Source organism: Coregonus lavaretus (assembly GCF_964263955.1).
Source record: "Coregonus lavaretus genome assembly, chromosome: 5".
Taxonomy (NCBI): Eukaryota; Metazoa; Chordata; class Actinopteri; order Salmoniformes; family Salmonidae; genus Coregonus; species Coregonus lavaretus.
The window spans coordinates 44,320,852-44,348,844 of record NC_139992.1 but is presented as its reverse complement, the minus strand read 5'-3'; the positions used below and the strand labels follow the sequence as shown (position 1 = coordinate 44,348,844).

The following is a 27,993-nucleotide window of genomic DNA, read 5'->3' as shown; positions in this document are numbered from 1 at the left end:
GAAGGAGAGAGGGAGAGTGAGACAAGATGGCTATTTAACACTGGCTTTCACATCCAGACACAGCCAGGGGTTTGTGACAGCTCTAATTCCAGCGTTAAAGGATTGTGTGTGTGTTTCTTTTAGAGCGCGAGAGTGTATGTCTGTGTGTGTGTGTGTGTGTGCTGTTCTGCTCAGTAGAACACTCCTGCTCTGTGAAAAGATGGCCTCTCTGTGTTGTTGCGTTTTTCTTTCTCCTCCATTAATGGCCGCCAGTCAGAGCTCTGTTCTCTCACACCCCCTTGTGGTGGAACACTGCCACCGCAGCATCCTGCATTCCTGGCAGTCTGTGTAGAGGTCGCATTTGACAAGTTTACCGACACCAGGCATCACCTTACTATAGCTCCTCTTCCCCCTTGCATCCATCAATGTCTCAGGTAGCCAGTGAGGTGGGTGAGGGTTCTCTAGGGAAATTCCTATCATTCCGTGTTACTAGCCGTTAGCTAGTAACTACATCTCACACAGCTGAATTTATGAATCATTGTGCTTCCTGGAAATACCCCAGTTTTCAGTCTGACTTATCATATTGGTGACTGTCCCTTTTTGCACCATGCTAACTCCCTTGTTGTCTCTCTCTCTCCCTCTGTGGCAGGCCTTGTGGATGCACTTAGATGTCTGCAATGAGTGCTGTGGCTGGCATGCCTCAGTGTTTTGGACTCCCGTGCTCTGGACTCAGTAGGACAAGAATTGATCAGCAGAGAACGTCATGAGCATAGTGATCCCTGTAGGGGTGGACACAGCAGACACCTCATACCTGGAAATGGCTGCAGGCTCAGAGTGAGTATACAAATGTCTTCAGGTCCAAACCAACATCTCATGATTCATCTCACCCTTCTCTTACTCTCTCTATTCTCCTTTTCACTCTCTCGCTCTCTCTGTCTCTGTCTCTGTCTCTCTGTGTTGCATTGATTCTGTTCTTGCCCTGCTGAGGGGCTCCATAGCCCTGCTGTCTGCTGTACTGGACAGGCCTGGTCAATCACATACATAGCACTCAGCGTCTCACACCAATCACTTCCCATAGACGTTCTCAATGCCCTAGCTATTAATCTGACCAGACCACCCAAGTTCCATATATGACAAAACACACTTTGTAGAGAAGATATGAGGCAGAAGAGCTTTATTTAACTAGGCAAGTCAGTTAAGAACAAATTCTTATTTACAATGACGGCCTACACCGGCCAAACCCGGACGACGCTGGGCCAATTGTGCGCCGCCCTATGGGACTCCCAATCACGGCCGGTTGTGATACAGCCTGGAATCGAACCAGGGGGTCTGTAGTGACGCCTCAAGCACTGAGATGCAGTGCCTTAGACCGCTGCGTCACTCGGGAGCCCTTTATGCTGTGCTTATGACACACACCCTTGCTGTTCACTTTATATTTCTGAGTTGTTGCTTCTGTGTAATACACTGTCAGTGTAGCTAATGTCATGATTTAGAATGACTCCTACCAACCTGATACCTCCACGTGGAGAGAGAATTTTACTCTGAAAATGACGCACCTGATCCTTGTGTCTATACTCTGTACAACAACAACATACTGCCCTCCTCACAGTCTGTCCTATACTCTCCTCAAGGATACAGTCAAGGTATTATAGACAAATAAGAGAGACCTCATCTGTGCTCCTGTGGTTGAAGAATAGAAAGGTGTGTTTTTAGAGGGGCTTGTCTCTTTAAATGGGGCCGTGTCACTCTCCCCCAGCCTTAAGAGCTGTTGCGGGCAACCACCGCTGGTTGCCATGGAAACCTCCCCCCAATGTCTCCCTTCCGCACTGCGCAGGGGCCATTGCCATGGTCACCGGGATGAATGACAGGTGGCCCTCTTGCGGTTAAGGCGTCTTAAATGGTTCCAGTCGCGCTCACCTCTCTTTCCCCCTTCTCCCCCCTTCCAGTGAGCTTTTTTTAGAGTTGCGTCTCATCCCAGGGCCCTTCTGTTCGTAGGGGCGGGTTTTAAGCCCTCTCTCTCTCCGCCCTGCGTCTGCCTGCCCCTGCCTGATTCAGATTTCGTCAAATGAAGTTAACAAGCTTGAATTGGGCCTCCGCTGTGATGGTTTCATACAGAGCACAGAGTATGGCTGGCTGGCTGTAAAACTCACACACACAGAACTACCTACCGCCACTGTGCCCACAGACCAGGGTAGTTATCATCTAGCCCTCTTCCTACCACCCTACTGATAAAACAGGACATGTCACAGATCTTTGGTGCCCTTTTGAGGCCCTCGTGTTCTGAACACAGAGCAGAAGTTAGCATTAGCGTGTTAGCGTGCTAACCCTAGGAACACCAGGGCTATCCCCAGAGGAGTGGTCACGGCCTCTCCACCTCCCTCTGAAGGATGCAGCGTTGTGACGAGCTGGGGTGTGTGTGTGTGTGTGTCGTGACAAGCTGCGTGTGGTGGCCGTGTGTGATTCTACCTACCCAGCGACACACACATTGAGTTGCCATGGCAGTGAGTGGAAACACTTTGGAGTGAAGGCATTGCCTCTGGCTGTGCAGAATTGATCTCTCTCTCTCTTTCTCTCTGTGTGTGTGATCTCTTGCTCCATATTAAGCTCTCTCTTGAGCTGTGAGCTATGATTAGCACATTCCTAGCCTAGCTGTCTGTTTAATTGAAACCTCCATTCCATCTCTGTTGTCTCTCTCTGCTGTCTTTGCTGTCTGAGTCTCCCAGTGTCTCACATCGCATAGCTTCCCCCTAGACGTGTGTGTGTGATTGTATGATATTGTGATTGACTATAGCATCATGCACTTTGTCTCTGTGTCTCTGTCCCTTCGTCCCTGACTTCCTATGAGACATACATGATTGATGCAGTCATTCTCAGTCCCTGTAGCCCAGTCACACTGAGACCAAACATGGCCCCTCGCCATCCGTCAAACAAACTCACTCATCACTCGTCTGTTCTCTTCTCCTTTTTATATCATCCCCCTCTCTCACCAGAGGGACTATTCCAGGAAAACACAATAAAGCCCATTTGAAATACTCATTTAATACATGAATGAAAACGTTCCGTCTCACCACTGAATGATGCATGCTGCATCCCTGCAAATCCCTGATTTATGAAGTATAGATTTTACCCGAGTAAATCATTCACACACAGTTGTCAGTAGCCTACTTTCAAGTTTATTTGGTTTGGGTTACTTCTCTGCCCTGGGGAGGGTAGTGAACTGTGTGTGTGTGTGTTTCAGCGAGTTATGTACACACCTTCCCCGGGGCCCACGCCTAGACCTTTTTACATGCACTTACGTTTTCACTTTGAGCGCCAATACCATATTTAAGGAAGTGTTGCACAGTGAGCGTTGGGAGGTGATGGTGTGCAGCACGCGGTGAGACTAGGGGGGGAACCACTGACTCCACCAGGTACTGTACTGCTGCTTTACCCTAGGAGGGACGGGGTGACTAGAGGGAAGGAAGGAAAGGGAGGGTTGGAGCATTGGAGAGGAGTGTGTGTTTGTACTTTAACACGCAGACACGTGGCACGTCCATTCGTTGGAGTAGCCTAGTTTTGCCTCACTACTGTGATGCTACTAACTGTCTTGGCTTGTCACGTATTCCAGTTACTGGCTAGAAGTGTTTCTGCTGGGCAGTGTGTGTGTGTGTGGAGTTTCACATATTTTCTCTTTATTATTCTGGGTTTGTGTGTCAGCTGTTCCTAGTACTAGATGTCCAAATATGCTACATAGCCTGTTTGAGCCGTACAGCCATAGCATCCCCTCAGGCATTCTACTACGCCATCAGACCACATATACAGTTTGTAACACGGTACCTTTGAAGCTGTCCAGTTTGTTTAGTGGGCTTTTCTCTTGTAGTCTGCATTGTTAGCTAAATGTTTTGGCAGGGCAGTTGGCCTCTTGTCAAGGTTTCATTTTGCCTCTGCTTCTGAGATGTGTTTGAATGTGCAAAGCCAGCTTCGATACACCTGGGGGAATCTCTATTTTCTCTCTCCTCTCTCGCCTTCCCTCTCCCTCTCTTTGACCTTGAAGCAGTTGTCTGGACTATCCTGGATAAGAAGGGGAGGATTTGGTGGAGTTTCTTCCTCAGGACTGACCAACAGGCTGTTTGTGTGTAGGAGTTGGAGTATTAGTTGTTGGAACATCAGCTAGCCTTTGGATTTGTCATGACAAATCAGCCTCGAGTCTCAAACTCTGTCTGGGCTGTCACTGGTCTCTTTCTTCCCTACTCTCTAAATGCACTTCTCTCCTGACAGTGCCACTCCTCCCTTCACTCCTTCATTATCTCCCCTCTGTTGTCCGTTTGCCAATCCCACTTCCCCTTTTGCATAGTTTTTTTTAACCACTACTTCTTCCTTCAATGCCAGTGAGAACTAGCCTAGTTAACCTTACCCCCATGTCCTTGGTTTAATTTTCAAACAGCCTGACAGGCTTTCTCTGCGCCACTGCAATGTCATAGAATGAAAGTGGATATACCGGTTTGATAAATGAGCTCACGGAAGTGAATGCCTGTTATTGTTACTGCGTGTGTGAATGGTGTGTGTGTGTGTGTGTGTGTGTGTGTGTGTGTTAGCCTCCAGTAGTGTGTGTGTGTGTGTCCTCTAGAAATGGGGCTCAGGTTTAAATGGTCTTTATTGTGGAGAGATTAGGCCCCCCATTTAGTTATTTGCCCTGCTATCAGCTCTGTCCAGTTAGCTGAGGTGATATGATGGGACCAGGCCACACACACACAGGGCTTCTGGCCTCTGTGATCCTTATGCCTCTTCCACTCTGTGTCACAACCACTGTCAGCTCTCCAAATAAACACTCCTCATTAAGCCAGTGGAAGAGGAGAATCAATGAAGCACAACAATACACTCACTGCTTATGAGGAGATTCTCTCTTCTATTCTACCCCTTTCTCTGTCTATCTGTCGTTTTACGCTACACTCATATCTCCCCTTGTACTGTAGTGAATCTCCCTCCTAACGGTTTCCCTCCCTTTTGCATGTCTATCTTTCATTTTACAATCTCTCTCTCTCTCTGTGCTCTCTCTCGCTCTCTCTCCTCTCTCTCTCTGTTGTAAATAGAATCCCCTTCTTACTGTTTCTCTCCCTCTTTCATGTCTATCTTTCATTTTACAATACACTGATCTCTCTCTCTTCTCTGTTACTGTTGTGAATGGGATCCCCCTCCTAACTCTGTTTCTCTCACTGTCTCTCTGTCCAGCAGACCAGAATCGGTAGAGGCCAGCCCTGTGGTGGTGGAGAAGTCCAGTTACCCGCACCAGATCTACAGCATTAACTCTCACCACTCCCACAGTTACATTGGGCTGCCCTACGCCGTGAGTACACTCACACTTCAACACTACACAGCAGTACACACCAATGCACTATAATACACTATAATACAATATGCCAACACTACCATACACTATATTACAATACACTGACACTACCATACACTATATTACAGTACACTGACACTACCATACACTATAATACAGTACACTGACACTACAATACACTGACACTACCATACACTATAATACAGTACACTGACACTACCATACACTATATTACAATACACTGACACTACCATTCACTATAATACAATACACTGATACTACCGTACACTATAATACAATACACTGACACTACCATACACTATATTACAATACACTGACACTACCATACACTATAATATAGTACACTGACACTACCATACACTATATTACCATACACTATATTACAATACACTGACACTACCATTCACTATAATACAATACACTGATACTACCGTACACTATAATACAATACACTGACACTACCATACACTATATTACAATACACTGACACTACCGTACACTATAATACAGTACACTGACACTACCATACACTATATTACAGTACACTGACACTACCGTACACTATAATACAGTACACTGACACTACCGTACACTATAATACAGTACACTGACACTACCATACACTATATTACAATACACTGATACTACCGTACACTATAATACAATACACTGACACTACCATACACTATAATACAGTACACTGACACTACCATACACTATATTACAATACACTGACACTACCATACACTATATTACAATACACTGACACTACCATACACTATATTACAATACACTGACACTACCATACACTATATTACAATACACTGACACTACCATACACTATATTACAATACACTGACACTACCATACACTATATTACAATACACTGACACTACCATACACTATATTACAATACACTGACACTACCTACCATACACTATATTACAGTACACTGACACTACAATACAGTACACCAGGGTTCTTCAATTCCGGTCCTGGAGGGCCGAAACGCTTCTGTTTTTTATTTCTACCTGGTAGTTAATTGCACTCACCTGGTGTCCCAGGTCTGAATTAGCCCCTGATTAGAAGGAGAGGATGAAAAACAGAGGTGTTTCGGCCCTCCAGGACCGGAATTGAAGAACCCTGCAGTACACTGACACTACCGTACACTATAATCCAGTACACTGACACTACCGTACAATATAATCCAGTACACTGACACTACCATACACTATAATACAGTACACTGACACTACCATACACTATATTACAATACACTGACACTACCATACACTATATTACAGTACACTGACACTACCATACACTATAATACAGTACACTGACACTACAATACACTGACACTACCATACACTATAATACAGTACACTGACACTACCATACACTATATTACAATACACTGACACTACCATACATTATATTACCATACACTATATTACAATACACTGACACTACCATTCACTATAATACAATACACTGATACTACCGTACACTATAATACAATACACTGACACTACCATACACTATAATACAATACACTGACACTACCGTACACTGACACTACCATACACTATATTACAATACACTGACACTACCGTACACTATAATACAGTACACTGACACTACCATACACTATAATACAGTACACTGACACTACCATACACTATATTACAATACACTGACACTACCATACACTATATTACAATACACTGACACTACCATACACTATATTACAGTACACTGACACTACAATACACTGACACTACCATACACTATAATACAGTACACTGACACTACCATACACTATATTACAATACACTGACACTACTATACACTATATTACAATACACTGACACTACCATACACTATATTACAATACACTGACACTACCATACACTATATTACAATACACTGACACTACCATACACTATATTACAGTACACTGACACTACAATACAGTACACCAGGGTTCTTCAATTCCGGTCCTGGAGGGCCGAAACGCTTCTGTTTTTTATTTCTACCTGGTAGTTAATTGCACTCACCTGGTGTCCCAGGTCTGAATTAGCCCCTGATTAGAAGGAGAGGATGAAAAACAGAGGTGTTTCGGCCCTCCAGGACCGGAATTGAAGAACCCTGCAGTACACTGACACTACCGTACACTATAATCCAGTACACTGACACTACCGTACACTATAATCCAGTGCACTGACACTACCGTGCACTGACACTACCGTACACTATAATCCAGTGCACTGACACTACCGTACACTATAATCCAGTGCACTGACACTATATTATAGGCTATACAGCGTATTGGGGTCCCCGGACCCTAGTTTGGGAACTTGTGCACTACTGTACAGTAGACTACACTACAGTGCTACTAGACTACAGTACTGGCTACATAGCATACTTTTCTCTCTCTTTCTCTCTTACGTGCTACCTGACCTAATATACCTGAACTCAGCTCTCTCCTTCCTGGTTCATCATCAGTCAAGCTAGCTAGCTTCCTCCATGCTAATGTAGTTCACTCCTCATACAGGCTAGTTCACTCACCTGGGGGAGGAGACTGTGGATATGGGTTAGGGTCAATCACAATGCAGTCTTAACAATTGAACAATTCATATTGGAAGTAAGTGGCAGTTTGCAATTGTTAAATTAGAATTTCAATGTTTGACGTAGAGTATACTATAAACCATAGAGATGGAGAGAACGCCATAGATCGTTTTCTCTGGTATAAACCTGGTGTATGTGTCACCCTCAACACCTTTCTGTCCTCCTCCCCAGGACCACAACTATGGGGCGCGCCCCCCGCCCACGCCCCCGGCCTCCCCTCCCCCCTCCATGCTGATCCAGCCGGGCGAGGGGCTGTTTGTGCCGGGGGGCCTGCAGGACGAGGCGTCCAGGGGCACCACACTCAGCACCTCAGAGGATGGCAGCTACGGGGCTGACATCACCCGCTGCATCTGTGGCTTCACCCATGACGACGGCTACATGATCTGCTGCGACAAGTGCAGGTAGGAACTGGGAAAGACCCTGGACTCTCCTTTATCAGGTCACAGTGCTTTAGACCACAGAGTCCATACTGTCTTAGCAGTGATTCATAAGCATTCTAGGTTTCAAACAGTGTCCATGTCTCATCAGTGTCTCAACTTTTCAATGGGATAAGTGACCCCTGTCTAGACCCCACTGTTGCATTGTGAATGGCTGCTGTTACTGTGTCTGACCCTCTGCCCTCTCCTCTCTCTTCTGGCAGTGTGTGGCAGCACATAGACTGCATGGGGATCGACAGGCAGCACATTCCTGAGACGTACCTGTGTGAGCGCTGCCAGCCGCGCAGCCTGGACAGAGACCGGGCCATCATGCTTCAGACCCGCAAGAGGGAGAACATGTCCGGTGAGTGGAGAGATGGTGAGATATATATATACCTACCTCCTCCAGTCCCTCCCAGTGCGCTGCAGTAAACAGCTCTCAGATCAGATGGCAGTGTGATAAAGACTGTGTAAGTTAGTCTGCTCCATACTGCAGCCTCTCCCCCCTGCAGGTCTGAAGCCACCCAGGCCACATCTGACCGGCCTTGTTGTTTAGCCCAGGGTTTCCCCCCCAATTTACCCTATTCAAATAATCAAAGCTTGTGAATGGCTGCTGTTACCACATTTATGATTCAGCTGCAGGCTGACACCTGCTGGTCACATCGAGTAATTAAACAATGCAGACATTAAGAATGGCAGACTGTGCTATGGAAAATCTTGTTTTTACCTTTGATAAATAATTTGTCTAAATCAGTTAGAAACAGGAAAATGTTGCTTTGGTTGGACCCTGCTGTACAAGATGCACAAATAAACCTTTATTACCAATGCTTTATTAAGGCATACCGGTATGTATCTCTGCAGACGGGGACACCAGTGCCACAGAGAGTGGGGACGAGGTGCCGCTGGAGTTGTACACGGCCTTCCAGCACACACCCACCAGCATCACACTGACCACCGGCCGCCTGGCAGGCAACAAGCAGGCCGACAAGAAACGCAAGAGGAGCGGAGACAAGGAGCCGGCCCGAGCCAAGAAGGTCTGTGTTCAAACTTCCATAGCTTCTTATCTAGCCCCCAACTGTGCCTCTGAGCTTTACATGTATTTGTAAGTGGAGCAACTCTCAGTTGTTTTGGCATGTTTAATTTGACAGAAATCTGTAAATTTGTTTTGCACAATGTAATGTCTCTTAAATGGTGGTAAACATTGTTTTTTATGCTGTCTGCTCACTGGAGTCTCTTGTCTAACAGGCGTTCCGTGAGGGCTCCAGGAAATCCTCCAGAGTAAAGGGTGGAGCTCCAGACATGGAGCCAGGGGAGCACCCATCTCTGTGGGAGAACAAGATGAAGGCCTGGATGGAGGCCTACGAGGAGGCCGGCAGCAACCAGTACAGCGAGGACGTCCAGATCCTGCTCCGCGTCAAGGAGGCCGGCGACGGCAAGACCCTGGCCTACAACACACGCACGGCCGCCTTCAAACCACCTGTGGAGGTAGCTGAAACGGACACAATGACTCACAAACATTTGTCCTTGCCTGAGCGGGCAGCATCTTACCTGATGTCCTGTTGTCTCTCCCCTCTCCAGAGCCAGGTTCAGAAGAATAAGAAGATAATGAAGGCAGTGAGGGACCTGGCTCCAGACTCCCTCATCATAGAGTACAGGGGCAAGTTCATGCTGCGACAGCAGTTTGAGGCTAACGGATGCTTCTTCAAGAGGTGAGGACCCATCTGGTGGAAACCTGAGCTCAAGTAGAATCCTCAGCTCAAATGTAAAAGTGGAATTCTACACTCCTTTTTATAGTTGTATGTTTTATTGAGACATTTGAGAGGTAGAGGGAGAGATAGAAGGAAGGGGTGTGTATTTGTGTTGTGGTTCTTTCTTGGCAGTGGGCAGTAAAGTCCTCTGTCAGCTCCCGTTGAGCTCCTGGCTATCTTCCCCATGGCACCATATGGACATCCCCAATCTGTTACTATGTCTGTCTGCCCTGCATTTCATTCATCTCTCTCTCTCTCCAGGCCGTACCCTTTTGTGTTGTTCTACTCAAAGTTTGACGGTCTGGAGATGTGTGTGGACGCCCGCAGCTTTGGCAACGAGGCCCGCTTCATCCGACGCTCCTGCACCCCCAACTCTGAGGTGAGTGGCCAATCGCAGACCACGATACTAAACCTACGGCTCTAAACCCTGACCACATCCCCCCAGAGCCACTAACCTCAACTTAATGTAACTTCATAAGTCTCAGTGGGTGCCTCATTCTCTCTCTCTCTCTCTCTCTCTCTCTCTCTCTCTCTCTCTCTGCACTCTCGCTCTCTCTCTCTCTCTCTCGCTCTCTCAGGTGCGTCATGTAATAGAGGATGGTATGCTCCATTTGTACATTTACTCTTTGAGGTCCATCACCAAAGGCACCGAGATCACCATAGGCTTCGACTATGACTATGGCTGCTGGTAAGCAGGGTGGAATATATCACCTAGTACACACACACACACACACACACACACACACACACACACACACACACACACACACACACACACACACAACAAGACAAGATTGGTCACCCTCAACCAAGGTCTTTCTACCTTCTCTTTCTTTTTCTCCCCCCCTCTATCTTCTCCCCTCTCTCCTTCTCCCCCATCTCTCCCTCTACCTTCTCCCCCCCCCCCATCTATCCCTCTACCTTCTCCCCTACCATCTCTCCCTCTCTCCTTCTCCCCTCCTCCCCCATCTCTCCTTCTCCCCTCCTCCCCCCATCTCTCCTTCTCCCCCCATCTCTCCCTCTATCTTCTCCCCTCTCTCCTTCTCCCCTATCTCTCCCTCTATCTTCTCCCCCCATCTCTCCCTCTATCTTCTCTCCTCTCTCCTTCTCCCCTATCTCTCCCTCTATCTTCTCCCCTCTCTCCTTCTCCCCCCATCTCTCCCTCTATCTTCTCTCCTCTCTCCTTCTCCCCTATCTCTCCCTCTATCTTCTCCCCTCTCTCCTTCTCCCCCCATCTCTCCCTCTATCTTCTTCCCTCCTCCACCTCTCCCTCTATCTTCTCTCCTTCTCCCCCATCTCTCCCTATCCCCCATCTCTCCCTCTATCTTCTCTCCTTCTCCCCCATCTCTCCCTATCCTTCTCCCCCCATCTCTCCCTCGATCTTCTCCCCTCTCTCCTTCTCCCCCATCTCTCCCTATCCTTCTCCCCCCATCTCTCCCTCGATCTTCTCCCCTCTCTCCTTCTCCCCTCTCCCCATCTCTCCCTCTATCTTCTCCCCATATCTCCCCTCTATCTTCTCCCCTCTCTCCTTCTCCCCCCATCTTCTCCCCTCTCTCCTTCTCCCCCCCATCTTCTCCCCTCTCTCCCCCCATCTCTCCTTCTCCTCCCCTCTCTCCTTCTCCCCCACATCTCTCCTTCTCCCCCATCTCTCCCTCTATCTTCTCCCCTCTCTCCTTCTCCCCCCATCTCTCCCTCTATCTTCTCCCCTCTCTCCTTCTCCCCCCCATCTCTCCCTCTATCTTCTCCCCCCCATCTCTCCCTCTATCTTCTCCCCTCTCTCCTTCTCCCCTCTCTCCTTCTCCCCCATCTCTCCCTCTATCTTCTCCCCTCTCTCCTTCTCCCCCCCATCTCTCCCTCTATCTTCTCCCCTCTCTCCTTCTCCCCCCCATCTCTCCCTCTATCTTCTCTCCTTCTCCCCCCCATCTCTCCCTCTATTTTCTTCTTCTCTCTGTAGTAAGTACAAGGTGGACTGTGCGTGTGTGAGGGGGAACCCAGAGTGCCCGGTGCTGAAGCACAACCTGGAGCCCACTGAGAACCTAGGGGCCAGCAGCCGCCGGCGGGGCCGCAAGGACAAGGAGCCCATGATGCAGCGAGGGGACCACCTGGACCTGGGCCAGAACCAGAACATGACCCTGGACTGTGACGGCAGGGCCAAGGGCCTGGGGGCCGACGGCAAGCAGAGGAAGCTATCACCCCTCCGCCTCTCCATCTCCAACAACCAGGTAAGATTTCCCTGGCAACACAACTCCCTTCAATCCACGTCTCCATCACACACCCCCTATCCCCATCCCACACACACACCCTCTATCCCCATCACACACACACACACACACACCCTATCCCCATCACACATACACACACCCCCTATCCCCATCACACACACACACCCCCTATCCCCATCACACACACACACACACCCTATCCCCATCACACACACACACACCCCCTATCCCCATCACACATACACACACCCCCTATCCCCATCACACATACACACACCCCCTATCCCCATCACACATAAACACACCCCCTATCCCCATCACACACACACACACACACACCCTATCCCCATCACACACACACACACACCCTAGCCCCATCACACACACACACACCCTATCCCCATCACACATAAACACACCCCCATCACACACACCCCCTATCCCCATCACACACACACACACCCTATCCCCATCACACACACACACCCTAGCCCCATCACACACACACACACACACACACACACACACCCTATCCCCATCACACATAAACACCCCCCCATCACACATAAACACACCCCCATCACACACACCCCCCATCCCCATCAAACACATATCCCCATCACACACACACACACACCCTAGCCCCATCACACACACACACACACACACACACACACCCTAGCCCCATCTCACACACACACACACACACACACACACACACACACACACACACACACACACACACACACACACACACCCTATCCCCATCACACACACACACACACACACACCCTATCCCCATCACACACACACACACCCTATCCCCATCTCACACACACACACATTCACACCCTATCCCCATCACACACACACCCTAACCCCATCACACTTCTCTATCACAGTCTTTGTTCAGGATTGCCCTATAGGAGCCTATAAGTTGGCGTTCCCCTTAAAGACCTTTTTGTGTTATCATATTTATCTTGTTTTCCATTTGGTTAGCGTCCAATGTCCATGTGTGTAGCCATTTTTCAATGCTTCTGTTATGTTTGCTGTATTTCTGTTTTATTAGTGTTATCCATTAGTAGACCACTTGTATTCCTCTATCATCCGTCTTGGTTCCCCCTCTCCCTGGCCCAAAGCCCACTCCTGCACCCAGCCTTCTCTCACCACTGTCAGCCGTTTGCTCTCACTGTACCGTGTATCGCTGCTCAGAGCTGTCTGGCGTTTGGATGGCATTTAGCCCTCTCTGGTGGCAGATGAGACATGCTATCACGCTGTGTCATCTCTGCTGCAGTAGCTCCTGAACGCACCACTAGGCATCCCTCTACTCAGTATTACACAGAGAGAAAGACCTCTGTCGCTGTGCTGGTCCCCAAGGTTGTGTTCAGTAGACACCAAACGGAAGAAAACGTTCAATGTGAAACTGGCAGGTACTATCTGAACCTGTCTAGTAAGTCTAATAACCCCGACCCAGGGTTGTCTAATAACCCCGACCCAGGCCATAGGTCTTATCGGCAAGCAAGTTGCTTCTGTGGTAGGGACTGGTAGTTCCCACGATGAGTGATTTTAAGGACTGATCTTAGATCTGGGGGAAGCACACAGAAGGATGGTTTATGGAGACTGGGTAGACTGATATATGGTCTAGAATGTGAACGGTGAAGTGCGAGGCATCGCTATCGGACCAACACGCACAAACAAAGAAATGCACTCGCTGAATACAGAAGCTGTCCACATCTGTCATTGTGCGCAAACAGACCTTTGTGTGACCACAAGCCACCACTTGATATATTACAGGGTAGTTGTTGGGAGTGGGCTCAAAACAACGCAGCACAAGGCACTACAGAAGTGAGCTTGGTCTCTCGCTCTTCTTTGAAAAGGGGGTACGGTTTGCGTTTCGCTGTCATTCTGACTGCCTAGGACCAAATACAAGCTTTGAGCAAGTTTGTGCACAGACAAAGCCACCATGTCCCCAGTCAGTACCCCCAACTGTCACTCTCCCCCAGACGATCCCCTCCTCTCTCTCTCCCTCCCCCACCTACCCCCTCACTACTCTAGACCCTCTAGTCTGTAGCCAGACTGCCTGTGGTTGGTCAGTGCCATGATAAAGCGCCACCCCCCCTCCTCTCCCCCTCTAACAGGATCCGACAGAGTTAGAGGATGTAGAAGACCAACCTGATAACTCGGTTAGCAGTGAAGTAGAGATGGAGTCAGAGGAGACCATTGCAGAGAGAAAGAGGAAGATGGTAAGTTCAGTGTGCCAGGGCTGCAGCGCGCCCTGCTGTGTGCAGCCCATAACCCCCCCCACCCCCATAGGAAGCTCATCCTTGCTGGTGTGGGTCACTGTTTGTGTGGCGGTGGTTTCCCCCATCTCCCCCCACGAACCCCCTCCCTCCTCACCTCCCTGCTACTGCTGCTGTCTCTGCCTCATCCTGTTGCTGTGTAGCCTAGCCCGCTGGGTCCACCACCCCCCCCCCCCCCCCCCTGCTCTCTGTCGCTCACTCGCTTCCTCTGGCAGAGCCCTCAAACACTGAGGCTCTGTGTTTTAGTCATCATTATACATGGGTTATTTTCCTCATTTAGTTAAGAGTTCATTTGCTAAACCGGTACACCACACATTACACCATTCTGGGCCCTCCAGAGCCACAGACCCCCCTCCTCCTCCCCTCTCATTAGCTGAGTATACACGAGCCCCAGCCTCATCACACGTAAGTACTGGAACTCTCCCTGTGTGACTGAGTATGACCCTCACGTACAGTATTGGCCAACTTTTGAAATGGCCAATTACTGTTCACAATCTCTCTCCTCTCCCCTGCTAAAGAGCTCTGGTGACCCGGAGAGATGGGGTCACACACACACGCTGGCACGCTCTCCCTCTTTCATATACACACATACACACACTCTGGAAATTACCCTGCCGTCAGCTCCCTTTCACACGACGAGGCCCAAGGTGTAAAGCGCTGACTCATCATTCTGGCCAATGGACTGGCTCTGGCTCTGCTAAATAGCCCAGAAAGAGGGAGAGAGAGAAGAGGGGAGGATGGAGGGGGGAGGGCTGGGCACAACTACTCTGTGCCAGGGCCTTATTGACTCTGGGTAATCCAATAGCCTGCCTCCCTCCCTCCAAGGGAAGCTGCAAGCTGGTCCAGGAAGAGGAAGCCCCTCTATACTGTGGAAGAAAGAGCTTCTGGATTCACTGTCCTCTGATGTAACAGTCACCCTCTGGTCTGGTGTATGTATGGTGTCCAACCCTAACCACGCATCCACAACAATGCCCTGTCCGCATGGGCTCTTAACACTGGGGATGTCTGTGTGTGTTAGGCATGGTATTTGACCCACACTCATATTAAAGATGCCAGGGATACTGACATGGCATGGAACACACACACGGGTTACACTAAGGTTCGGTTTTGGTGTTGCAGATGGTATGCAGTTGCTTGTCATCAACCTTGGTGAAAGTTGGTGATTGGGTTGTTGCTATTGTCTTCATTGGTTTTCTTGCCATGTGTCGTGGGTGCAGTATGTGGTTTATGACACTGGTGATGTGGTGAACTGAGTTCCAGTGCTGGTGGGTTGTGTTGAAATCACTGTTCATTCATTGAGCCCAGTATGACTGAGAGAATTGGAAAAATAAAAAGTCTTCCTCCTCCTGGGTAAGCTGGTGTAAGCAGACGAGGTGAAGAAGCCCTAACTGGACATGCGTCTACAGGCAGAAGGCAGGCATTATCCCTATGTGCGCCCCTCTTCTCTCCCCTCTTTGATAACACTGTAGTGCCCAGGTCACCTCCACCCCCCCTTCGGCTGCCCACCTGTCCCAGAGGATCCCTGTGGGTTGGCGACACACTGAAGCCCTTACAGTGGGGAACCCTTGTGGTGTGTTTATGTGTACAGTGGGGAAAAAAAGTATTTAGTCAGCCACCAATTGTGCAAGTTCTCCCACTTAAAAAGATGAGAGAGGCCTGTAATTTTCATCATAGGTAGACGTCAACTATGACAGACAAAATGAGAAAAACATTTCCAGAAAATCACATTGTAGGATTTTTAATGAATTTATTTGCAAATTATGGTGGAAAATAAGTATTTGGTCAATAACAAAAGTTTCTCAATACTTTGTTATATACCCTTTGTTGGCAATGACACATGTCAAATGTTTTCTGTAAGTCTTCACAAGGTTTTCACACACTGTTGCTGGTATTTTGGCCCATTCCTCCATGCAGATCTCCTCTAGAGCAGTGATGTTTTGGGGCTGTCGCTGGGCAACACGGACTTTCAACTCCCTCCAAAGATTTTCAATGGGGTTGAGATCTGGATACTGGCTAGGCCACTTCAGGACCTTGAAATGCTTCTTACGAAGCCACTCCTTCGTTGCCCGGGCGGTGTGTTTGGGATCATTGTCATGCTGAAAGACCCAGCCACGTTTCATCTTCAATGCCCTTGCTGATGGAAGGAGGTTTTCACTCAAAATCTCACGATACATTGCCCCATTCATTCTTTCCTGTACATGGATCAGTCGTCCTGGTCCCTTTGCAGTAAAACAGCCCCAAAGCATGATATTTCCACCCCCATGCTTCACAGTAGGTATGGTGTTCTTTGGATGCAACTCAGCATTCTTTGTCCTCCAAACACGACGAGTTGAGTTTTTACCAAAAAGTTCTATTTTGGTTTCATCTGACCATATGACATTCTCCCAATCCTCTTCTGGATCATCCAAATGCACTCTAGCAAACTTCAGACGGGCCTGGACATGTACTGGCTTAAGCAGGGGGACACGTCTGGCACTGCAGGATTTGAGTCCCTGGCGGCGTAGTGTGTTACTGATGGTAGGCTTTGTTACTTTGGTCCCAGCTCTCTGCAGGTCATTCACTAGGTCCCCCCGTGTGGTTCTGGGATTTTTGCTCACCGTTCTTGTGATCATTTTGACCCCACGGGGTGAGATCTTGCGTGGAGCCCCAGATCAAGGGAGATTATCAGTGTTCTTGTATGTCTTCCATTTCCTAATAATTGCTCCCACAGTTGATTTATTCAAACCAAGCTGCTTACCTATTGCAGATTCAGTCTTCCCAGCCTGGTGCAGGTCTACAATTTTGTTTCTGGTGTCCTTTGACAGCTCTTTGGTCTTGGCCATAGTGGAGTTTGGAGTGTGACTGTTTGAGGTTGTGGACAGGTGTCTTTTATACTGATAAAAAGTTCAAACAGGTGCCATTAATACAGGTAACGAGTGGAGGACAGAGGAGCCTCTTAAAGAAGAAGTTACAGGTCTGTGAGAGCCAGAAATCTTGCTTGTTTGTAGGTGACCAAATACTTATTTTCCACCATAATTTGCAAATAAATTCATAAAAAATCCTACAATGTGATTTTCTGGATTTTTTTTTCTCAATTTGTCTGTCATAGTTGACGTCTACCTATGATGAAAATTACAGGCCTCTCTCATCTTTTTAAGTGGGAGAACTTGCACAATTGGTGGCTGACTAAATACTTTTTTTCCCCACTGTATATGTGTTATTGGGGGGACCCGGGCCTCTTGTCTTCTAAACCAGGCTGTCTCTCTGTAAACCATTCAGGCCAGCCCAGCGGAGGAGTCCCATCTGCACGGCGTGGGGGCCTCCAGCTGTCTGGGACTGAGTAAACCGGAGGTAAACTTGACCCACCAACCCCCTTCCCCCCCAAACATACCCCCCTGCCTGCCTGCCTGCCTGCCTGCCCCTCCACCTCATAGGGGACCCCACTGACTGACAAACATACTAACTGCCCCCCCCCCCCACCTCCATCTTCTCTCCACTGACCGGCCCTGTGGCAGACCCCAGTGTGTCTCTGCTACTAGGTGTGGTAAAGCTAGTGTTGGTGCGGTCTGGTGGAGGCAGCCGGAGTGTTATAAAAACCTTTCCCTGGCTCATATACACACACCCTGAATGGTTTGGTAAGGGTCTAATGTTACTTTCCGACCTCCCAGTTCCATGTTGTTTTGTCTGACATCTCTCACATCAACAGGGTTTTGACTTGTTCCATCTCCGTTGTTTTTGTCTCCATTGGAAGGGAAAATGTTTTTTGTTTTTTTTCTGTCATTCTGTGGCACTGTTGTTTATTTCTGCCAGCTAGCTAGCCAGACTGCCTCTTGCCTGTCCTGTGTTGCGATAACGTGTCCCTCCCCCTCTAGGCCCAGTGGAGCAGGAGACTAACACTTACCACTTTGTCCCCCTCTCTCCTTTCCCCCTCCGCTACAGACCCGTGAAGAGAGGAAGATGGAGGCCATCCTGCAGGCCTTTGCCCGCATGGAGAAGAGGGAGAAGAGGCGGGAGCAGGCCCTGGAGAGGATCGGCACCAAGTCAGAGGGGGGCATCAAGGAGGAGCCCCCTGCCACCCCCGAGGCCGACATGCAGTCTCCTAGTATCATGACGGTAAGCACACGCACAAGCACACATCACTGATAGTTGACTCAACATTGGTTACACCAGGTCATTAGTATAAAAGAGAATGTTCTCAATAATCTAAAGGTAATTATAAACCCATCCAAAACTATGCTACTGTACTCTATCCTAACCCGGTCTCTCCCTGTCTGTCTGTCTCTCCCAGCCCCTGCTAGAGGTGAAGGAGGAGCCGGGTCTCAACAAGCCCACGCCGGCCAAGCTGCGAGGCAGCAAGCAGAGGAAGAGCTTCTCGCGGAGCCGCACCCACATCGGGCAGCAGCGGCGGCGAGCGCGCACCATAAGCACCTGCTCTGACATACCTCCCGGCTCGCCCGGGGAACTCCTGGACCCCCTGGCCAATGACGGCCCAGACGGAGAGGCCTCCAGGGACCCCGAACCAGAGGCCCTCTCCTCCCATGCCCCCGACACCAGCCCCCCTTACAGTGGCTCCCCGGCCCCCGACAGAAACCGCTCCGGGCAGAAGTACCCCAAAACGAAAAAGGTACCCTACCCACGGCTCAGTGCTCACCCCTAAACACGGCTAGTCACTATTCTATTTCGACTTAGAGGAATGTTATATTCCTACTAGTGAAATGTCACTCAATACTATAATCAAATGCAGTTTGCTTGTGACTAAAGCTCTCTCTTTCTCTCTCTACAGCACTTAGTGAGTGAGTGGTGCGTCGACAAGCATGAGCGCTTATTGCGGACCCCAGAGCCGGCCCCAGAGAGGCCCCTGAGGATCAGCAGCGACCCGGAGGTGCTGGCCACCCAACTCAACGCCCTGCCCGGCATGGGCCCCAGCCCGCACGTCTACAGCACGCCCAAACACTACGTCCGCTTCTCCTCACCCTTCCTGGCCAACCGCAGCCCCACCACCCCTGGGGTGCCCACCGGACGTCGGCGCTCCCGCGAGCTGCCCGACACGCCACCCACCACAGGCTCCTGCAAGAAGGTATGTTGTTCACCCCGCAGGGGAATGGAGAGAGTGTTAGCTGTCAGGTATAGCTGCAGGGTAGAGACAGAACGACAGTATTACCAGCAGAGAGACGGACTGACAGTATTACCAGCAGAGAGACGGACTGACAGTATTACCAGCAGAGAGACGGACTGACAGTATTACCAGCAGAGAGACGGACTGACAGTATTACCAGCAGAGAGACGGACTGACAGTATTACCAGCAGAGAGACGGACTGACAGTATTACCAGTAAATGTAATTGTATTTCTGGTTGACATGTCTAAGTCGCCTCCCTCCCTGTCTTCTCCCCACAGCGCTGGTTGAAGCAGGCTCTAGAGGAGGAGACCACCACCCCTCCACCAAGCAGCGGCCAGCCCACCCTGGTCATGCCCAGCGAGGGCCCTCTCAGCCCCCCTATCAACGGGGACTCTGACAGCCCCCTCCCCTACAACGGCTGCTGCACCTTGCCAGGTGAGGACTCTGGTGAGGACTCAGGAATGTGTGTGTGGGAATATGTTTCTTATAACTTATAAGGAACATAAATCTTGTATGCAAGTGTGTGTGTTTTTTTGTGCATGTGAGTGACACTTCCTCCCTGTGTGTGTGTGTGTGTGTGTGTGTGTGTGTGTGTGTGTGTGTGTGTGTGTGTGTGTGACATACAGAGTTGCCCACTCCTCTGAAGAAGCGGCGTCTGGGTATGTGTCCGCTGGAAGCCTGCATGTCAGAGAGCTCCACACCCTACTGCTCTCCCTGTGCCACGCCAACCCGGGCCGACCTATCAGAGACGCCGGGTACGCCCCTCCTGTTGGCCACGCCGCCCCGCATCACCCGTACGGAGGAGCCGAGCCCTGAGCCTCTACCCAGCACCCCCACACACACACTCAGTGCCCAGCAGGAAGTAAGACAGACACACTCGCCTACACACACACACACACACAGAGGGAAGTGAACAGTTTGTTATTATCTCTTTTCCTGTGTCCACAGAGCGAGTCTTCCCTGGACAGCTCACCGGAGGGCAGTCGCAGACCCAGCACCCAAGAGGCTGAGCTGCCCCCTTCGCTGCTCTCCTCCCCCTGTGTAGCGGTCAGGGCTCCCAGTCTGGACGTACTGACCCCCCTTGAGGCCAAGGCCAGTGCCCCCCTGAGCCCCCAGCCCCCCACCGCTGAGTCCCAGGACTGTGGGGGAGAGGAGGGGCCAGAGACGGGGACAGGGGCCGAGGACAGCAGCGAGGCCCCCTCCTCCTCCACAGACCCAGCCTCATCCTCCCTCCTTCCCCCCTGGATGAAGAGTCCAGAGAGAGTAGGTCTGTCAGGGCCAGGGGGTCTGTCATTCTCCCCCATCAACTCTAACCTGAGGGACCTTACCCCCTCACACACTCTGGAGCCCATCTTGGCCTTCAGGCCTGAGGTGGTGGCTGTGGCCGGGGCTGGTGTTGTGGCCGGGGCAGTGACAGTACCAGTACCCTTGGCAGCAGGACCCTTCACAGAGGCTGCAGGGTCTCTCTTCTACCCCTGCCCTGAGGAGGGGGGAACCCTGGGCTTCTCTCGTTCACTGAGTGGAGACAGCACCGGAGAGGGAGGGTCAGGACAGAATCCCCCACAGAAGAAAAAGGTGAACTGCTGCTATTCATCCTGCCCATTCAAGCTGTGTTAAGGTTCCTGGACTGATAAAGTAATGTCTGTTTTCTGATGTTGTGTGATGTCATGTGTTTTCCCAGGTGTCTTTGCTGGAGTACAGGAAGCGTCAGCGCGAGGCGCGGCGCAGCGGCTCCAAAATGGAATGCAGCTCGCCTATCTCTACAACACCTACCCTAGTGGAGATTTTCCCTCTGCCCATGGAGACCACCCAAGAGCCTCCACCCCTGGCTCCTGCTCCGGCCCAAGCTTCAGTGGCCCCTGCTGCAGTGGCCCCCACCCCGCCTGAGTCAAAGACCCCCCAGCCCAGCGATGACACAGAGCCCCCCGTCGAGGGGGAGAGAGAGGGGGGAGAAGGACAGTGGACATCGTCCACCTCGGTGGAGCAGGCAAGAGAGCGTGGCTACCACAGAGCCCTGTCGCTTAGCGACCACAGCAAGGACAAAGGTACACACAGATACACACACACCACTTGGACATAACTTCTTTACGGATCTTAGTTTAATTGTAATAATGTATGCCTGTGTGTGCTTGTTACAGATGGAGAGACCGAGGGCAGTGAGGCCCCAGTCAGAGATTGTTCATCTCCTAGCCTGCAGAAGACCCCAACCCACACAGTAAGAAACACTCTGCTTTCTAGCACTAACAATAGTGTGAAGTACATAATGCTGCCAAACACAGCCATCTCTCAGCCTATGATGTAGGCCAGGGGTCGACAACAGGCGGCCAGTGGGCCAAAACCGGCCCGCCAAGGTTTATAGGGTTTTAGTTTTTGGTCAGAAAAGACCGTAATATTCAGCTAAAAATGAGTTTAATTTAGGAAATCTGTTCCCAAGTATTCCCACAAAAAAACTAATGTAGTCTCAATGTAGTCAAGGTATGAAATTATTCTCTTACAATCTCTTTTTGGGCTTAGTTGTAGTCAATTTGCAGTGTGCCCCTCAAACAAAAATCGTCCCTGGCTGAATGTAGTTGCCTACCCCTGATGTAGACGGTTATTGTTCATGACTTACCCGTTCCCTCCCTCCGTCTCTCTCTCCCTCCCTAGCCGTGTTCTCCTGGCCCCAGCAGCCCGTCCCAGCCTGCCAGTCACCCAGTGAAGGAGGAGGAGAGTGACAGCCGGCCTCGTACCCCCTCCCAGGCCGCCTCACAGCAGCCCAGCAAGCCTGCTGTACCCAAGACAGCCCCCCTGACCCCCACCAAGCTGCACCCTGCTGCCCCCTACTCTGCCCCCTCACTCCTCCACTCCCCCAAGCCCCAGGCCCAGGGCTCCCCTTACCGCAGCCAGAGGGCCTTCCTCTTTGCTCCTCCTCAGACCCAGCCCCAGGCTCAACCAGGCCCGGCCCCCTTCTCCCAGTACAGCCCACAGTCCGCTCCGCCTCCCCCTCCTCCCCCAGCACCTCCAGCCTCAGAGGCCTACTTCCCCAGCCAGTCAGCCCTCGCCGTGGGGCCCTTCTCTGGGTTCAAGTCTGCCGTGACGTCCCCCTTCCCCCATGGAGCCCAGCCCCTCCTGCAGACTCTTCCTCCCCACGCCCTGCACTACCAGACCTCTGCCACTCCCCCTCCTCCTCCTCCTCCCCCACCACAACACCCTGGGCCCGGCTCCGCCCTGCTGCACGTTAACCTGCAGCCTCCTCCAATCCAGCAGCACCAGCTCCTCCTGACCACCTCCCCCCAGTCGCCCCTCCCTCCCCCTCCGCCCCCTCCCCCACAGGGCCAAACCCACCAGCAGCAGCTGCAGCAGTCCAGTGCCAGCACCCTCCTGTCACTCAACCAGGGCCTGCCTCCTCCTCCACCCCCACCTCCTCCTCCTGCCTCCTCCACCAGTGCCCCCATGCAGGTGCAGGCCTCTCACCACTTTCAGAACATGGGGGGCTTTCCTACCCCGCTGATGCACACCGGCGGCACCGCTAACCCCTCGGTGCCCCCCTCCACCTACCCCCCGCCCCACCAGCAGACTGGACTGCCCCCCCCTCCTCCTCCTCCTCCCCAGCAGCAGACTCAGCCGGCCCAGGCCACGCCCACCGCCACTCAGATGCCCAGCGGGACACGTGGGGCCCCTGCGTCCCCCGCCCCCTTCCACAACGCTGGGTACCTGGGCACGGGGTGGCACTGACCACCCCCATGCAGGCCTCCCCCTTGGCCCTGCCAGCCCCTATGAACTCACTCTGAGAGGGGCTTGACGACAGACAGACAGCGGAACACAACAAGCAACAAAAGCTGTAAATATTTTCTATGTACCTGAACTAATGGCCAATGGAAAAACAGGAGAACGTGGGATAAAGGGGTGCTTTTTTAAAAGGACAAACTGAAAACAAGAACCGTGAAACAATCTTATTAAGAGACTTTGTGTTTGAAATGAAGATGGACGATTCCCCCGGTGCTCATCCCACTCTCTCTCTCCGACATCCCTCCCTCCCTCATTTTCTTTTGAATTTCCCTCCTGTGGCGGAGAGAGTGCCTATCCGTCTAACCGTCTGTCTGTTTTGGACTCCTATTGTAAGGTCCCGCACTTTCTGTATCAATGTACATTCCAGCCTCCACCCCCCTTTGTCAGTTAGTCCACCTTTCACTTCTTCTTCTCTTTGTCTGTCTGCTCTTCTACACCGTTTATTCGTTTTATCTAGTGGCTCATTATAGCAAACAGAAAGCTTTTTGTATAAGAGTAATACAGAATTATTATTATTTTTTATTCCTCTGTGTAACAAATATCTGTGCACCGCTGCAGTGATTCAGAAAATACTATTCTGGGAGCCCGCTTCACTGCCTCAGGAGGCTGCAGTGTGTGTGTGTATGTGCACATGTGTATGTGTGAGGTGGTGTATGGACTGTATGAGTGTGTGTCTATCTGTCTGTCTGTCTGTGCTGTGTGAGTAGGGGAAAGGAAAGTGAGAGAAAGGAAGAGTGGTAGAGTGAAACGAGTGCTGTAGTCTTCTGAGGTAGTGAGGGCTCACCCGTAGGTAGGACGTTAGCGGTTTATTTTTGAATATCAATGGTTATTTGTAGAAAGTGTAATTTAATGTATAGGTGGTTACTCCAGCTTTTTCCGGAAACAGGTTGTATATATTTGCTTCTTTTCTTTTCTATGCTTGTACAATTCGCTCCCATCCCATTTTGGAATATGTTTGTAAATACGAGCGCTCTTCTTGGCGAAGCTGAATGTTTCTGTGACAGTAGCACTTTTTATTTTGTTTTTCCTCTCTGGACTATTCAATGTAGTCTTTTTTTATGGTTTGTGTGTGTGAGTGTATGTTTGTGCGGAGGAGAGAGACTCAGACACTGCACTGGTTGGCAATTTTCATGGTTCATTATAATAAATCACTGTAATGACAGTTTTATACCACTAGTGGTGTTGTGTGTTGACCTCACCCTCTCACCGTCTCCCCCTACTCAGAAGGCAGGCAATACGCTTGACCTCATCTTTACTAGATGCTGTTCTTCTACTAATCTCACTGCAACTCCCCTCCAAGTCTCTGACCACTACTTTGTATCCTTTTCTCTCTCGCTCTCCTCCAACACTACTCACTCCTATCCTCCCGGCTGTCTCGGTCCTCCACTCCTGCTCCGTGGCTTGACAACTCATTGCGAGCTCACAGAACAGGGCTCCGGGCAGCCGAGCGGAAGTAGAGGAAAACTAGACTCCCTGCCGACCTGTCATCTTTTCACTCCCTCCTCTCTACATTTTCTTCCTCTGTTTCTGCTGCTAAAGCCACTTTCTACCACTCTAAATTTCAAGCCTCTGCCTCTAACCCTAGGAAGCTCTTTGCCACCTTCTCCTCCCTGCTGAATCCTTCCCCTCCTCCCTCTCTGTGGATGACTTTGTCAACCATTTTGAAAAGAAGGTTGACGACATCCAATCCTCATTTATTAAGTCAAATGACACCGCTGGTCCTGCTCACACTGCCCTACCCTATGCTTTGACTTCTTTCTCCCCTCTCTCTCCAGATGAAATCTTGCGACTTGTGACGGCCGGCCACCCAACAACCTTCCCGCTTGACCCTATCCCCTCCTCTCTTCTCCAGACCATTTCCAGAGACCTTCTCCCTTACCTCACCTCGCTCATCAACTCATCCTTGACCACTGGCTATGTCACTTCCGTCTTCAAGAGAGCGAGAGTTGCACCCCTTCTCAAAAAACCTACACTCGATCCCTCCGATGTCAACAACTACAGACCAGTATCCCTTTCTTTTCTCTCCAAAACTCTTTAGCCAACTCTCTTGTTATTTCTCTCAGAATGACCTTCTTGATCCAAACCAGTCAGGTTTCAAGACTGGTCATTCAACTGAGACTGCTCTTCTCTGTCACGGAGGCTCTCCGCACTGCTAAAGCTAACTCTCTCCTCTGCTCTCATCCTTCTCATCTACTGTGAACCATCAGATCCTCTCCACCCTCTCCGAGTTGGGCATCTCCGGCGCGGCTCACTCTTGGATTGCGTCCTACCTCACAGGTCGCTCCTACCAGGTGGCGTGGCGAGAATCTGTCTCCGCACCACGTGCTCTCACCACTGGTGTCCCCCAGGGCTCAGTTCTAGGCCCTCTCCTATTCTCTCTATACACCAAGTCACTTGGCTCTGTCATATCCTCACATGGTCTCTCCTATCATTGCTACGCAGATGACACACAATTAATCTTCTCCTTTCCCCCTTCTGATAACCAGGTGGCGAATCGCATCTCTGCATGTCTGGCAGACATATCAGTGTGGATGACGGATCACCACCTCAAGCTGAACCTCGGCAAGACGGAGCTGCTCTTCCTCCAGGGGAAGGACTGCCCGCTCCATGATCTCGCCATCACGGTTGACAACTCCGTTGTGTCCTCCTCCCAGAGTGCAAAGAACCTTGGCGTGACCCTGGACAACACCCTGTCGTTCTCCGCTAACATCAAAGCGGTGACCCGATCCTGTAGGTTCATGCTCTACAACATTCGCAGAGTACGACCCTACCTTACACAGGAAGCGGCACAGGTCCTAATCCAGGCACTTGTCATCTCCCGTCTGGATTACTCCAACTCGCTGTTGGCTGGGCTCCCTGCCTGTGCCATTAAACCCCTACAACTCATCCAGAACGCTGCAGCCCGTCTGGTGTTCAACCTTCCCAAGTTCTCTCACGTCACCCCGCTCCTCCGCACACTCCACTGGCTTCCAGTTGAAGCCCGCATCTGCTAAAAAACCATGGTGCTTGCCTACGGAGCTGTGAGGGGATCGGCACCTCCGTACCTTCAGGCTCTGATCAGTCCCTACACCCAAACGAGGGCATTGCGTTCATCCACCTCTGGCCTGCTGGCCCCCCTACCTCTGCGGAAGCACAGTTCCCGCTCAACCCAGTCAAAACTGTTCGCTGCTCTGGCACCCCAATGGTAGAACAAGCTCCCTCACGACGCCGGGACAGCAGAGTCACTCACCACCTTCCGGAGACACTTGAAACCCCACCTCTTTAAGGAATACCTGGGATAGGATTAAAGTAATCCTTCTACCCTCCCCCTACACCCCCCCCCCCCCCCCCCCCCCCAAATACCTGGGATAGGATAAAAGTAATCCTTCTACCCTCCCCCTACACCCCCTTTTTTTTTTTTTTGTGGTTGTCCCACTGGCTATCATAAGGTGAATGCACCAATTTTGTAAGTCGCTCAATGACAAATGTAAATGTAAAATGTGTGTCTGTCTGTATGTTCTGTCTGTCTGGGAGGAGGAAGGCTGCCATGTTGGCATCACTTTTAGACAGTTTGACCGATGCCTCCTACCTGACGGGGTCCTCGTTTTCCGGGATCCTTGGGACGTCCCTAATCCATTGAAGTTGACATTTAAAATGGTCAAGGAAAGGGTTAGGTAAGGATTATGGTTGAGTTTAGGGTAGGGATGTCCCAAGGAACCCCGGATAGCACTAACCTACCTGACAGGCCACCAGCATGATGCCTGTTGCCTCCATATAAAACTCATTTGAAAAGCTGTGGTTGGATGCTGTTGGACAACTTGCAAATAGTCCGGGTAACCATTTGGTTAGCTGTTCAGGAGTCTTACGGCTTGGGGGTAGAATATGTTAAGAAGCCTTTTGGACCTAGACTTGGTGCTCCGGTACCACTTGCTGTGCGGTAGCAGAGAGAACAGTCTATGACTAGGGTGGCTGGAGTCTTTGGCAATTCTTAGAGGTCCTGGATGGCAGGAAGCTTGGCCCCAGTGATGTACTGGGCCGTACACACTACCCTCTGTAGTGCCTTGCGGTTGGGGGCCGAGCAGTTGCCATACCAGGCGGTGATGCAACCAGTCAGGATGCTCTCGATGGTGCAGCTGTAGAACTTTTTGAGGATCTGAGGACCCTTGCCAAATCTTTTCAGTCTCCTGAGGGGGACTAGGCCTTGTCGTGCCCTCTTCACGACTGTCATGGTGTGTTTGGACCATGATAGTTTGTTGGTAATGTGGACACCAAGGAACTTGAAGCTCTCAACCTGTTCCATTACAGCCCCGTCGATGAGAATGGGGACGTGCTCGGCCCTCCTTTTCCTGTAGTCCACGATCATCTCCTTTGTCTTGATCACGTTGAGGGAGAGGTTGTTATCCTGGCACTGCATTGCCAGGTCTCTGACCACCTCCCTATAGGCTGTCTCATCGTTGTCGGTGATCAGGCCTACCACTTGTGTCGTCGGTGATCAGGCCTACCACT

General features: G+C 50.6%; 1 protein-coding gene across 5 annotated transcripts in view; it reads left to right on the top strand.

The window, feature by feature from the left end:
- The window catches only part of LOC311129450 (inactive histone-lysine N-methyltransferase 2E-like), a 38,518-nt gene extending 13,834 nt beyond the window's left edge, over positions 1-24,684 (top strand). The window contains exons 2-22 of one of the 5 annotated variants that reach the window (XM_084161737.1): positions 629-813; positions 5,191-5,302; positions 8,129-8,358; positions 8,598-8,737; positions 9,235-9,407; positions 9,619-9,858; positions 9,952-10,082; positions 10,383-10,500; positions 10,700-10,809; positions 12,076-12,343; positions 14,482-14,586; positions 17,902-17,973; positions 18,562-18,735; positions 18,911-19,246; positions 19,406-19,699; positions 20,019-20,175; positions 20,367-20,602; positions 20,689-21,315; positions 21,422-21,785; positions 21,879-21,955; positions 22,387-24,684. In XM_084161737.1, the coding sequence (XP_084017863.1) occupies positions 743-813; positions 5,191-5,302; positions 8,129-8,358; positions 8,598-8,737; positions 9,235-9,407; positions 9,619-9,858; positions 9,952-10,082; positions 10,383-10,500; positions 10,700-10,809; positions 12,076-12,343; positions 14,482-14,586; positions 17,902-17,973; positions 18,562-18,735; positions 18,911-19,246; positions 19,406-19,699; positions 20,019-20,175; positions 20,367-20,602; positions 20,689-21,315; positions 21,422-21,785; positions 21,879-21,955; positions 22,387-23,454 (5,103 nt within the window). In that variant the 5' untranslated portion in view covers positions 629-742 and the 3' untranslated portion in view covers positions 23,455-24,684. Of the gene's footprint in view, positions 1-628; positions 814-5,187; positions 5,303-8,128; positions 8,359-8,597; positions 8,753-9,210; positions 9,408-9,618; positions 9,859-9,951; positions 10,083-10,382; positions 10,501-10,699; positions 10,810-12,075; positions 12,344-14,481; positions 14,587-17,901; positions 17,974-18,561; positions 18,736-18,910; positions 19,247-19,405; positions 19,700-20,018; positions 20,188-20,366; positions 20,603-20,688; positions 21,316-21,421; positions 21,786-21,878; positions 21,956-22,386 lie in introns of all 5 variants that reach the window. The other 4 variants (XM_084161736.1, XM_084161735.1, XM_084161734.1 and 1 more) reach the window with 4 other exon arrangements.
- Positions 24,685-27,993: the final 3,309 nt, after the last annotated feature.